General features: G+C 38.2%; 2 protein-coding genes across 2 annotated transcripts in view; one reads left to right on the top strand and one right to left on the bottom strand.

Annotated features, from left to right (window-relative positions):
* Window positions 1–4,182: 4,182 nt before the first annotated feature.
* Window positions 4,183–14,550, top strand: part of LOC127987199 (uncharacterized) — a 126,405-nt gene continuing 116,037 nt past the window's right edge. The window contains exon 1 of the mRNA XM_052589459.1: window positions 4,183–4,272. The gene's annotated coding sequence lies outside the window, so the exon portion shown is untranslated. The remainder of the gene's footprint in view (window positions 4,273–14,550) is intronic.
* Window positions 4,360–10,566, bottom strand: LOC127987953 (SLAM family member 5-like). Its single transcript, XM_052590412.1, has 4 exons — window positions 10,441–10,566; window positions 5,009–5,326; window positions 4,527–4,829; window positions 4,360–4,370 (listed from the first exon to the last, which is right to left on the bottom strand). Exons 1-4 carry the CDS (start codon window positions 10,487–10,489, stop codon window positions 4,360–4,362), a joined length of 681 nt encoding a protein of 226 aa, XP_052446372.1. The 5' UTR covers window positions 10,490–10,566.

Below are 14,550 nucleotides of genomic sequence, written 5' to 3'. Positions count from 1 at the left end.
AACGACCTTTTGTTTGATGTGTGTTCAGTTTGTAGGTTAAGAGCTTCTTCCAGTGTCCTCTTGGAAGCACAGCCACCACAAAATCAGACTTACTTTGAGATCATTCTGAGGTTAATTACATATTTAAAATCACTATTAATCATTAAGAAATATTTTATTAGCTATGATTCTGTTTTTGAAATCAATTCTTTACATAGCTATGACAGTAAACGCTGGAATCTAACAATGCCTTGGTAAAAAAGAAAAAAAGAAAAAAAAAAGGCAATCTTTAAAAAAGGAAGCAGATACATAAATTAAATATTCATAATAATGCCTTGGTAAAAAAGAAAAAAAGAAAAAAAAGGCAATCTTTAAAAAAGGAAGCAGATACATAAATTAAATATTCATAATTAATAAAATATAAATATTGAATATTCAGTTCAACCTAGCTGAATCCAGATGTGTTTAATTAGGGTTGAAGATAAACTCTGCAGGACAGCGGCCCTCCAGGACCAAGTTTGGGCCCCCCGTTTTAAAACTTGACAAAATTAATCAGCTTGCCACAGCCTGAAAATTCACCAACAGTTACAAATAAATGTTGTTTGATCAAAATTATTACTAGGGACAAGTTAGTAGTTGCTGGATATTGTTATTAGTGTCCCAACTTAATTCCTTGGAGAAATCTCGGTTGTTTTCACTTCAATATTTCCAATAGTTCTAAGTAAGCAAGTAATCACACACACACACACACACACACACACACACACACACACACACACGCACACCTACATGCAACGTGATGATGTTTTTAGCTGATGTTATTCAAAACCCACCAGATGGCGCCAATAAATAAAAAGGATGCCAGTGGAAAGGTGTAAATATGAGTCAAAATTGTCCTACTGACTTGCACCTGCAGAACAAAACTGTGTGTTAAAAGAATCTTTAAAAGGTATTCTGTGTTTAATTGAGTTTATTTTTGTTATTATTAAGCCTGTATTGAATATGCAATATTCAATATATTTATTTAATCAGGAGTAGACAGTGATAGAGGCTGGAGAGCATTAAGGGTGAGATAAATTTTAATAAAGTTATACATTTCCCTGGGTGATTAGCTAAAAAAATTCAACATTTACAGGATTTTCTGATGCTATGATAAACACAAAATTAAACAAAAAAAAGAGCAACAACATTTCAGACATGGCAGAGATTAAATTTGAAATAAAAAGTATGAAACAGGGGTCCGTATTGAGCTCTAAAATATATTTGATCATTGTTGATTATTTCTGCCGATATTTGAATACACAGGCTCCTTTGATTTCTGTAAGAAAACACAAACTCAATTAGAAACCTGCTGATGACACAGTAAAAAAAAAAGAAATAAAGAAAAATAATATTATATATTTTATATATTATATTATATATTTATTCTGCTATTTAAGCCTGCATTTATTTGATCAAAAATACAGAAAAAAAATGTAATATTGTGATATTTTATTACAATTTAAATTAATTGTTTTTAAATTTATTAAACTTTAAATTATTTATTTCTGTGATGCAAAGCTGAATTTTTTGGATCATTATCACATGATCATTTAGAAATCATTCCAATATGATGATTCATTATTAAAGTTGGAAACAGTTCTGCTGCTTAATATTTTTTCAGAACATGTGATACTTTTTTAGGATACTTTGATGAATAATAAAATAAATAATCTATGTTTTTAAAATATAAATATTTTATAATAACAATATACACTACTGGTCAGTAATTTGGGGTCAGTATTTTTTTTCTTTCTTTTTTTTTTTTAATTAAATCAATACTTTTATTCAACAAGGATGTGTTAAATTGATAAAAAGTGATAGTAAAGAAAATATATTATTAGAATAAATATTAGAATTTTTATTTTATTTTATTTTGAATAAATTCAGTTCTTTCGAACCCTTTATTGATCAAATATATTAGACAGCAGAACTGTTATGGATATGTAACCCTCATTCCCTGAAGGAGGGAACAGAGACATTAACAATGGGATCATGCCCGAGAACCCAATCACCTTAGAATGGTACAAAACAAGCCAATGGTACACAAAGTAGCTTGGTCTGCAGAATTTGCATTGTGAGCTCTGCCCCGCAGAGTGGGTATATAAGGAGCAGAGCGAGCAACTCGCATTCAGGTCTTTGCTTCGGAGCCGAGCCAGTGACCCGGCCGTTCAGCAGAACAGCGATGTGGCAAGGGGATATAACGTCTCCGTTCCCTCCTTCAGGGAACTAGGGTTACATACATAACCAAGACGTTCCCTTTCAGTCGGTCAAGTTCAACGTTACAAATGGGGTCCCTCTTGCCAGGCTCCCAGAAACTGAACCAGCGGGGTCAAGGGGACTACAGACATACCCACGGCGAGGCAGCATAGTGGAGCAGACAGCCCCGGCATGGGAGGCAGAGCATCCCTTAGCGGGTGCGGAGTGCGGGCACTCGTCTGACTCCAAGTAGCAAAGAGGGCATGAGAAAGCTAAACGTTCTCGAGCTGGCTTTGCATGGAAACTGGCAAGGGGACAGGAAAATGAGAGACTTGAGGAAGCACATCGCCAACTGTCGTTTGTGGCCTCTTGGGACCCGGAGGTAGAGGAAACAGCTCTTTTAGTGAAGGTTTGGGTACCACCGGCTGCAGGGCCAGTGGCGGAACAAAAAGAAAATGAGAACAAAGGATTCTGGAAAGGAGTGATCCTGCTACCATCTCCTGACGAGCTGACGTCTCCAACTCCGGGTCACTCAGGAATGCCGCTTGACCTGGTGTATGGCAGGCTTAGGGGCAGAGATGGGTTGTGGGAACCAATCATCCAATCTCGAGCGCTCGGGACGGGGCGGAGGAGTCCACTCATGCCCGATACTCTCCGCTGCCCAGGAAAGTATGGCAGCCAGCTCAGGATCGGACTCGGACAACGCTGGCACTCCCGAGAGGAGGCAACGCAGGTGAATCCTCATTTTCCGAGGACTCAAGCCTGCCTTGTGATGCGGCGATTGACATACATGAGCAAACTCATCTGGAGACTCAACCAGCTGCGGCATATGTGAGGGGGGTGTGGCCCGAGGAGGTTGGCTCGTCAGGGAAGCCCACACGGTTACCCTCAGATCACCCTGGCCACCAGCCGAAGTAGCCCTCTTACGAGAAGAAGAGCTAGAGCTGGGTGTGGCAGAGGGGACTCTGTACCTTTTAAGGTAATCCGAGTCTCAATCTTACTGCCTAGATGATCATGTCCCTGCAATGAGAACATGACCCATCCACGAACACAGTCTCAGCGACAAACACAGTCTCAGCATGCTGGAAACCCAGAGACATGACACAGCATTCATGGCGGTCACGAAGAGCGATGTATTGACCGCACACAGAAACACACGGGCGGAATGACATCTTTAAAAAGATGCAAATCGACCCGTTACTCTTTTGTGAAAAGAAATAAGCTCTTTTTGTTAAAGCGCTCAGGGGAATGCAGTAGCTGTCGCAGGAAACCCAGACGAACTGGTTAATTGTGCCGTCACACCAACACCAGCTGACTCGCTTGTGAAAACTCAAGTGAAAGCAGCAAGCGATGTGCTTGGCTCCGAAGCGAAAGCTTGAATGCGAGTTGCTCACGCTGCTACTTATATACCCGCTGTGCGGGGCGGAGCTCGCGATGCAAATTCCGCAGACCAAGGTAGGTATTATGAGTACCATTGGCTCGTTTTGTACCACTAGAAGATGATTGGGCTCTCAGGCAAGATCCCATTCGTAATGTTGAACGTGACCAACTGAAAGGGAACTGAAAGTAATGAGGGAGATGATGCAATGAACATTAAAAGTGAGTCAAGCTTAGTGTTGAACTGAGAAAATTAAGACAATAATAATTTATCAGTAACATGATAAAGTCTGACCACCCACATCTGTTCACTGTCTGTCATATTACACACAAAACTTCAATCATCAAGCTTTAATCAGACTGCAACATCATCTTACAACAGTCATGAATGATCTTACCGTTTTTTGTGGTCTTGATGTAGGCAGTGTTGAATCATTTTCATGTATCTCGTGGATCACGACTGCATTAACAGTAATCACAGTCATGTTAAAACAACAAAGCTTTCAATCTTATATTAAAATGTATAACTAAAATAGGATAATTATTTTAACAAAGGTATTAATTGCTTACTTTTCTGAACTACTGTTTTATGTTTCCAGCAGAAGCAGCACCACAAGACTGCAGCTACGATCAACAGAGATCCAGCAGCAGCAGAAATCAGCACGATGTACAGTAAAGGTAAGCCCTGACCTGTAATGAACAAAATGAGCCATTAGCAGGGTTGCCAACTCTCATGCATCTGGCGTGACACTCACGCTTTCAGCATCAATCTGACGCTGAAGTCCAAGTATGAGTGTCACACTAGATGCATGAGAGTTGGCAACCCTGCATTAGTGTGATTGAATCTGTCCATCTGACCTACAACAAGCACTATAAAATAACAGCACTGTATTACTGAGAGTAAATCAACATTAATGTCAGCGCTGACATACCTGAACATGGTTGACAGAGTTCACTGATGTCCAGGTGTGTGGTCTGGTTTGTGATGGGATTGTTGATCACACAGCTGTAGCTGTTTTTCTCCTGATATTCCACCTCCAGAGGTAGAGAGAGACTGATGCTGAGATCAGACACACTGATGCTGGACAATAAACTGTTTCCTTTGTACCAGGAGAGAGTCACATGACCCACATTCACCACTGAACACAACAATGAACAATTCTGCTGTGATGAAGATGTAGATGATGAAGAACATTGTGAAGAGTTTCTGCTGATGACAGGAACAGGAAGACGAGCTGAAAACATGAGAGAATAGACAAAAACTTGGGTAAAGTCAACTATTGTTTCAAACTACAAAATGAGGAACACTTCAGTAGTTCTAATAATATTCTGGTTCCAGTAAAAACAGAAGCTACAAGTTAAACACAATTGACAGAATTTGTAGCATTGAAGGTCACAAATGATCTCTGCTTACCGTAGACAGAAACATGGAATGTTTTTAATGACAGTTTAGCTCCACTCATCTCTACTTTATAGACTCCAGCGTGTTGAGATGTGATGTTTGTGATGGTCAGAGATCCAGTCTGTCTGTCCATCTTCAGTCTGTCTCTGAATCTCCCGTCAGGAACATCAGATGTGAAGAAGATTTGCTGTTGTTTTTTAATTTTACCTATAGAAGAATTGTATGATCCAAATGTCCACACTACGTCGTCAGCTTGTTGTACTTCAGTAACATCAGTTTTCAAAGTAACAGAATCTCCCTCCATCACTGAAACTGATTCACCAAACACACCTGATCAACAAACAGATTTTACACTGATTTAAGCCTCTGGTGTGTGTATATATATATATATATATATATATATATATATATATATATATATATATATATATATATATATATATATATATATATATATATATATGAATTTTTCCAGAACTTTATACAATTCAAGGTTACACAGCAAAATCTCCATTGTTAATTCAACACTCTGAGTGTGGAGTCTGTGGATTCATATAAACTCTGAAGCAGTGTTAAAAGTAACACTGAAGCAAAGTTGAAGTTAATGAAATAATTAAGAAGTTAATTGAGTTATGATTGAGCATTATTGAAGACACTTGATGTTAACAAGCAGACTCACCAACCAAGAAAATCACAATTTGTGTGTCACCATTATAGTGGTCAGTGTTTGATTTAGTTGTAATCTTGGCTTGAACCATTTCATCCTGTCAAAGAATTACTCAACCTCGAGCCAATAGCCTTCGAGTATGAGATGTGACAGAGTATGTGATTTGTTCAATGTAGTGAACGAATACGTCCTTCAATTAACAATGTTTCATGAGTCTGAACTAGATCTAGAGCTCTTCGTGAACGAAATGACTGAACTGGTACCCATGTCGCTCTTGCACGAGTTGAATGATTTAGTAGCCTACATCTCGTTCGTGAATGAAATGACTGAACTGAAACACATGTCATTCGTGAACGAGCTGAAAGAACGGATACATGTCGTTCGTGAATGAATGAACTGTTACATAGCTTATCTCGTTCGTGAACGTAATGAATGAGAGTAAACTGGGTTAGTCTGCCATTTCTCGGAAAATGCAAAGGTACAGTACTGTGCACATACGCTTGGTTTGATATTTAGTAACTCCACGTTTAATCCCCAATTTATGAATGTGAATATATAATATACAAACTGTCTGACCAAACAATTAAAATGCTAATTATGCAAGAAAACCTTGTGCTTTGTTCATCTAAACAACTTAATTAGACTTTATATATTGAATGCGATTATACACACATTTTAATAAAGCCAGATCAGTTTGTGAATACGTTCGTTGACTAAAGACATAACACTTAATACACTCTTTTTTGCCACCTGCTGGCATATTTTTTGTAATACGAAGAAATGATAACTGAACGAATCATTTTGGTGAACGAACTGAAAATGAACGAATCTCTAGAAAGAATAATAATTTCCACCACTAGTGTCTCTTGCAAGGGATTCAGATTTTTTATTATTTTTTTTTATAACATGTATCTATATATGTATCTGTTTCATGTATCTATTATAACATTTATGTAGTTTTGTTTGCTTGGCTGTAGGGATGGGCATGATTAATCGACAATCGATAATTGATCGTTAAGATTTTCCTCGATCATGTTAATTTGTTATCGATTTATCTAAAGCATTTTTTTTATCTAATGCAGGTTGCGTTGCGTAGTGCGAGTCTTCAAGCAATTAAATGAATTTCACTGTGTGGCAGCAATTAAATATTTTACCAATATTTGGCAATATTTGACACCCTACTCGGTTATCTGTGATCTTCCGTTTTGATTTCAAAGAATAAACATGAAGATGTCGCGGCGAAGTGTGGCGTGGGACCATTTTGATTTAAAAAGCGAACTAGTTAACTGCAAACATTGCGATGCCGTGTTTAAGTACAACACGGCCACGACTCAAATGATGTACCTGTGCATCCCGGCAACGTCAGTTCCCTCAGAGTGGGTGTTTTCGGCGGCTGGACTGACGGCCAACAGGTTGCGGTCGCGTCTGACACCAGATCATGTCAACATGCTTATACGGTATTTCTCAACAAAAATCCGTAGACTCGTGTAGAAGTTGTTTGCTAGTTACTAAAGTTAGTTATTTTTCATGAGGCTTTAAGTACCATAATTTGTTACGTTAGTGTAATTGTTAGGAAGGCTAATATCTGGCCTTTTCTTCTGGCTTGGATAGTTTTGAGTTACATTTTGACAAAATCTGTCAGATCTAAGTATTATAATGTTTTTTTATGTTATTGTTTAACATGATTCTTTTATCATTATTATTATTTTGGAACAAATGACGTCTCTGTTTAAGAACGCCTGCTAGCAGCTGCAGGTTCCGCTGCTTTAGAGCACTGCATATGCACGCGGATATATGTTCGGTTTGCCTGAACGTAGTTTAACTGTCTGCCACAAGTTGATCTTGTAATAAAGGTCTCACCGAGGAAAAACACGCTGTATTTTTGTATTCATTGCATTTTTTTATTATAAAAATTAAATAATTAATTATATTATAAAAATATTAATGATTAATCGATAGTCGATCGTTAATTCTCCCGACGATCGACTAAGAAAATGTAATCGAATGCCCATCCCTACTTGGCTGTTTCCCTATAAAAGTCCAGAAATTTGTCAAGTTTTTCGTCAGGTGTCGTTTTAAATTATATGACGTCATTACATTTCCTTCTTGCCACCAGCCAATCGCTGCACTGCTGATCATGGTTTCGAGTATCGATACATATCCCCTTTTAAGACAACACATGTACGCACAATTATCTCAGATAACTCAATCCAGCGATACTAATCATACACAACAGGTGTGTTCGAAGAACCCAATAAGCCGGATCATGATTAACACGATGATATCATCTTGGATGTGTCATTTGATCTCGGATGTAATAAGCGACATACGAAGAACAGGCCCCAGACTCCACACTAAGAGTGTTAAATTAACACTGGAGATTTTGCTGTGTATAGCTTTCCCCCCACAATTACCCTTCCCACCAAAATAAAATACAATTAAAAGAACAACAGCAATAATAAAAATAGACAATTTGGAAAGAAATAATAATAATAATTATATATACAGTGGTGTGAAAAAGTGTTGGACCCCTTCCTGATTTCTTTTTCTTTCTTTTTTTTTTGCATGTTTGTCACACTTGAATGTTTCAGATTTAAATATTAGTCAAAGATAACACAAGTAAACACAATATGAAGGTTTAAATGAAAGTTTTATTATTAAAGGAAAACAAAATCCAAAACTACATGGCCCTGTATGAAGAAGTGTTTGCCCCACTGTTAAAACAGTGTTTTATCACACCAGTTCAGTTTCTCTAGCCACACCCAGACCTGATTACTGCCACATCTGTTCACAATCAAGAAATTAGGACCCGTCTGACAAAGTGAAGTATACCAAAATATCCTCAAAAGCAAGACATCATGCCGAGATCCATAGAAATTCAGAAACAAATGAGAAAGAAAGTAATTGAGATCTATCAGTCTGGAAAAGGTTATAAAGCCATTTCTAAAGCTTCGGTATTCCAGCAAACCACAGCGAGAGCCATTATTCACAAATGGCAGAAACATGGAACAGTGGAGAACCTTCCCAGTAGTGGCTGGCTGACCAAAATTACCCCAAGAGGACAGAGACCACAAGAAGAGATCACAAAACCCCCCACAACAATGTACAGGGAACTGCAGGCCTCACTTGCCTCAGTTAAGGTCAGTGTTCATGACTCTGGCAAAAATGAGACTGGGCAAAATGGTCTGCTGAGTTAAAAGAACATAAAGTCTTCTCTCAGTTTGGCCCAGAAAACATATTGATGATCTCCAAGACTTTGGGGAAAATACTCTGTGGACTGACGAGACAGAAGTTGAACTTTGTAGAAGGTGTGCCCCATTACGTCTGGTGTAAAAGTAACGCAGCATTTCAGAAAAAGAACATCATGCCAACAGTAAAATATGGTGGTTGTAGTATGATGGTCTGGGGCTGTTTGCTGCTTCAGGACCTGGAAGATTTGCGGTGATAAATGGAAACATGAATTTTGCTGTTTACCAAAAAATCCTGAAGGAGAATATCCGGCCATCTGTTTGTGACCTCAAGCTGAAGTGAACTTGGGTTCTGCAACAGAACAATGATCCAAAACACACCAGCAAGTTCACGTCTGAATGGCTGAAGAAAAACAAAATGAAGACATTGGAGTTGCCTAGTCAAAGTCTTGACCTGAATCCTATTGAGATGCTGTGGCATGACCTTAAAAAGGCTGTTCATGCCCGAAAACCCTCCATTGTGGCTGAAATACAACATTTCTGCATAGATGTATGGACCAAAATTAGGTTGCCATGTCTCATAAAGTTTTTGGACCAATTCCTTCATTAAATATTCTCTAATTTCAAATATAAAAACAGGTCACTCATCCACATTGAAGCTTTAGGTGGGACTGTTGATTTACACTCGAGTAATAATATTTTCCTGGCTAATAAAGTGGCAAGGGGTGATGACATTTTCTTTATCTTGTTTGTCAATGATATTTTGTGGTATGGTACACAAAAATGAACAATTTCTACACTGGATTCTTACGGATTCTTACCCCTACACAAGAATGATAAAATAAGTTTCTCTAGTGTATGAAAAAAAGCTTTTGGGAGAAAAACTGGAAGGGATATACATATAAGAATCAACGTAAGACATTCATCATTATGCATTTCACTCTGCCTGCTAGAGTTAAGTGTAGTGCATCCCATCTTTGAAGATCAGATTTAACTTCACTTATTAGTGACAAAAAAAAAAATAAATAAATAAACTGCAAATAAACCTGAGAAACTGCGAGTAATAGAAACTCCCAGATATTTAGATCCAGATTGAGAAATCCAAAACGGAAGAGATGATACATTAATTTATAAAGCAAGGGAGTTAATTGGGAAACATTAGCTTTTTGATAGGTTTAGTTTATATCCTGAAAAACTGCCAAAAAATGACGTGACATTCAGCCAGTTATGGTGACCCATACTCAGAATTCATGGTCTGCATTTAACCCATCCAAAGTGCATACACACAGAGCAGTGAACACACACACGCACACACACGGAGCAGTGTTCATCATTTATGCTGCGGCGCCTGGGGAGCAGTCGGGGGTTCGGTGCCTTGCTCAAGGGCACCTCAGTCATGTTATTGCCGGCCCGAGATTCGAACCCAAAACCCTAGGGTTAGGAGTCAAACTCTCTAACCACTATAAGTTGTATTCAATATATATATTTTTTTGTATTATTTCTAATGACATCTGTGAAGAATGTTACTGATATTAAAGCCCCTCCCCCCAAAACAAAACAAAACAAACAAACATAAATTTAAGACTTACCAGCCAAATGCCACCAACACAAACAGAACAAAACAAACATGTGAAACATTTTCTTTAGTTGAGAAAAGTCTGATCTAAAACACTTGAGCTGTTCATCTTCTGAATCCTCCCACGAAAGCGGTTGACCCTCCTACAGTGGGTGGAATTAACGAGATCTGTGTGAATGATGTATGGTTATAAATAAATGCTCAACTGGCTCTTTTTAGGACTATACACTAGTAAACATTCCTTGTTATATCATTGAACATTTCATCATTGAACATTTTCTAAAGAAGATAAAGTGTTGGTAACCAAACTTTACGAAAAACATTTTTTTTTTTTTTATATTTATTTAGTGTTTAGTTTTTTTAGGGTGAGTAAATTATTATTATTATCATTTTTTCAAGTGAGGTATCCCTTTAATAATGTCTGTCATCTCACACTGTGACACTATGAGCTCATCGTCTGAGTCAGACTGAAACCTGTGATCCGTTTTCTTTAGAAATGTGGTTTGATCTGTAAGATGAACAGACCATTTAGTGTGTGCATGTTTAGCTTGATAGGTAAGAGTTTATTTCTGTTTTGCATTTTATATCTCACAGTTGATACACTCACAAAACATGTCCAACAGAAGCATTCATAAATGAGTTTTATGACAATTTATAAATAACTTGATATGCACACAAATGCTTGGTCCAAACAGAGCTGGCTGTCATTTGTTCTTCTGAATCAGTTATGTAATTTTTTGTTTTTAATTAAGTATTTCCTTTCTATTTAAGGTCATATGTTCCTGTTCTTTGTCTTTACGGCTGCAGTTGGCACGTCAGATACCGGAACAAGTAGGTGAACTGAATGTACACATGGTGCAGCACACCAACAGGCAAGGCAGAGGATGTTAATTTAGGTATGAAACAAAGTCTCAACTCAAAACAAAAAAAAAAAATTGTACAATACATACCCTCCAGAAGTCTGAGATCTACAAGTGAGAAACAACTTGTGGTGCTATCACAGAGAGGCACACATACACATTCCAGAACATTCTCGTTCACCGTTCCTGGCTGGTGGTGTGATCTTCCCACTCCTATCCAGATTGCTGCTTCCTGACAATTTTCAAGCGACAGCTGAAAATTAATCTCTTTCGTCACCATCTAACTTCATCCTAAAAAAAAAAAACACACCTTTGCTTGACTTTACTTATTCCCCTGTCTAGCTCATACTATTTGAACAATTCCTGAAACTTGGTATTATGAGCACTTCCTGTGTCTATTTACCTCTTTAAGATGAATCATTTGATGTATTCCCCAGCTGTAAATTGCTTTGGATAAAAGCGTCTGCTAAATGAATAAATATAAATGTAAATATCTTTAATGTGTTGGGAAAGATTGCTGTAACGCCTCAATTGCGGAGAGATGACTATAAACACAATTTTTCAAGTTCAGGTTGACTAACATTAATCTACTCCTGTCTGGTTTGTTTGACAAAAATTTCAGATTCTGTATTATGATTGGTCGGATCGCCTGTCAATTAAACTTCAAGTGTGAGTTGCAGTCAGAGTGTGCAGCAGGTGCAAATGGAACAAGATTGTAACTGATGTTCTTTTTTCCCCCTCTGCTCAAGGTTTTTCCTCTTCTAGATTGTTAGGCCAAACTCAAGGTCTTTCTCTACTACTGTGTGTATCAGTGAAAGATATAATGTTTAGGCTACATGATAATGTTATTGTGCTGCTTGCAGTTGGAACTGTAAAATGGATATGTTGTAATTCCACAAGACTCTCACAAGACTTCCCTTTTTTGGGAAGTTGTGGCCTAGTGGTCAGAGAGTTTGACTCCTAACCCTAGGGTTGTGGGTTTTAGTCTCGGACCGGCAATACCATGTCTTATGTGCCCTTGAGCAAGGCACTGAACCCCAACCGCTCCCTGGGCACCGCAGCATAATTGGATGTCCACTGCTCCGGGTGTGTGTTCATGGTGTCTGTCTGTTCATTGCTCTGTTTGTGTGCACTTTGTATGGGTTAAAAGCAGAGCACGAATTCTGAGTATGGGTCACCATACTTGGCTGAATGTCACGTAACTATCACTTTCATATGAATAATTTTTTTTTTGTTTTTTTTTTTGTCGTTTTTTTTTTTTGATTACAACGTTTTTTTGATATATATATATATATATATATATATATATATATATATATATATATATATATATATATATATATATATATATATATATATATATATATAACGACATGGGTCATGCTGAGAACAGTGATACCAATGTTGCCGTAGACAGCCAAACTTCCTGTCCGCCATTTTGATTTTCTTTAACATATATATATATTACGTGCAGCATTAATTTGGAGCCACAATTTGTTACGAGCCTCCTTGCCTTTTGCTGTCAGATCCTTTCAAAAATGCAAAATCCTACATTTTAAATTCTCCTTTCTTCCAGATGAGATCCCTTGTTGACCTGGCAACGAACCTGATGATAACTGGACGAATCTTCTCTGACAATAAATGTGCTGTTGACAGTCATCCGCATTTTCTGGATTTTCTGACAGAGCTGCAGATATGAACCACTCAAGCTTTAGCATCCTCGCCTTACTGTTTTGTCAATCCATAAAGCTGGTACCTTTCTGTTTCATTGAGCTTGTCCTCCAAATCCGTTATCAGTTGCTCGTGGTCTTAACTTATTGTTTTCATATTAAAGATGTCTAACTTTACATCATTCAACTCCTGAAAGAGGTATTTTGTGGTCTCCTTCAAAGAATTGACACACTCGCAGTTTTGTTTTATTTCTTGATTAAGAACAACTGTATTCTGACTCATCTTCTTCACAATGTCTTGACGATATTGTCTTGTACCTCCCCAAGTGTAGGTTCGGGCCGACTTCTCTTAGAATCTGGAGCACAAGCCACTTATTCAGGCAAAGGTATTGGATAGGAACCTGCATCATTCTTACGTGCATATAATTGCACTTCCATCAGTTCAAGCCCATCTGCCATTTTACCTTTGCTCATTACAAGTCTCTTCTCTGCCATTGTGTAAATGATAAATATATCAATTACAAAAGAAAGCTTGAAGTGAACAACTACTCCCTCACAGTGTTTTAGAAATTCACACTTTACACACCTTAATGGCTACAGTTACGCCTGCATCTCACTCACCGAGCTGCAATGTTATCTTTGCTCTTTACAAGTCTCTTCTCTGCCATTGTGTAAATGATATATATATATATATATATATATATATATATATATATATATATCAAATACAAAAGAAAATTTGATGCAAGAAAATGGCACTCACCCGCTACAGCTACCAAGTGCAAAAAAGACTATTTACAATACTTCACAAAATATACAAAATGAAAAACGAGATTGACACCTTATCACCTCAAAACCAAAATCCACACTGCACACAATAGGCAGATCAACAGGCAAGCTAAGAGCATCAACTTACTGTAGCAAACACACAACAGTACAAGTTGAGCAGAGCTCCCTCTTCAGGCACAACAGATCATTTTATTGCTGCTCATTGGTGCCATTAGCACCAATCGGATCTGGAGACCGCTTTGGTGGGAGCCAACCCTGTAAAGCCCCTTTCACACTGCACGTCGGACCCGCAATATTCCCGTAACATTGCCTGGTCGCCTTCTGTGTGAAAGCAACCACGTCCCGGAATTGATTACCGAATCGAACCCAGGTCGGGGACATAGTAACATTGCGGTAATCGATCCGGAACGAGCGCTGTGTGAACAAAAGCCAGATCTAATTCGGTATCGAAGTGATGACGTGCGTTATCACGCGACTTTTTTACCGGCTGTTTTGAAGGAAGATCAACATTCGCGACGAAAACCTATGTGCAAACTGTAATGAAGCAGAGTTCAGTTAGTTCCTCACTTTCCGCGCTGACGCAGAGATCGTTTGCTTGCTTCAGTTAAAGTATAACGTGCCAAGCTTTGTCGACTCGTACATTACACGTCACGCGCTGATGTCACGTGTCGTTACGGGATCTTCAAGGGTTGTGTGTGAAAGCACGCACATATACCGGGTCATCACTGGCAGTGTGAAAGTGCCAAATCTAGCGACCAGGGAACAATTACAGGAACACTTTACCCCTGTATTTGCCGGAATGGC

Source organism: Carassius gibelio, chromosome B22, assembly GCF_023724105.1.
Source record: "Carassius gibelio isolate Cgi1373 ecotype wild population from Czech Republic chromosome B22, carGib1.2-hapl.c, whole genome shotgun sequence".
In the NCBI taxonomy this organism is placed as follows: Eukaryota; Metazoa; Chordata; class Actinopteri; order Cypriniformes; family Cyprinidae; genus Carassius; species Carassius gibelio.
Note: the sequence above shows the minus strand (reverse complement) of the source record. Positions and strands in the feature narration are given on the sequence as shown.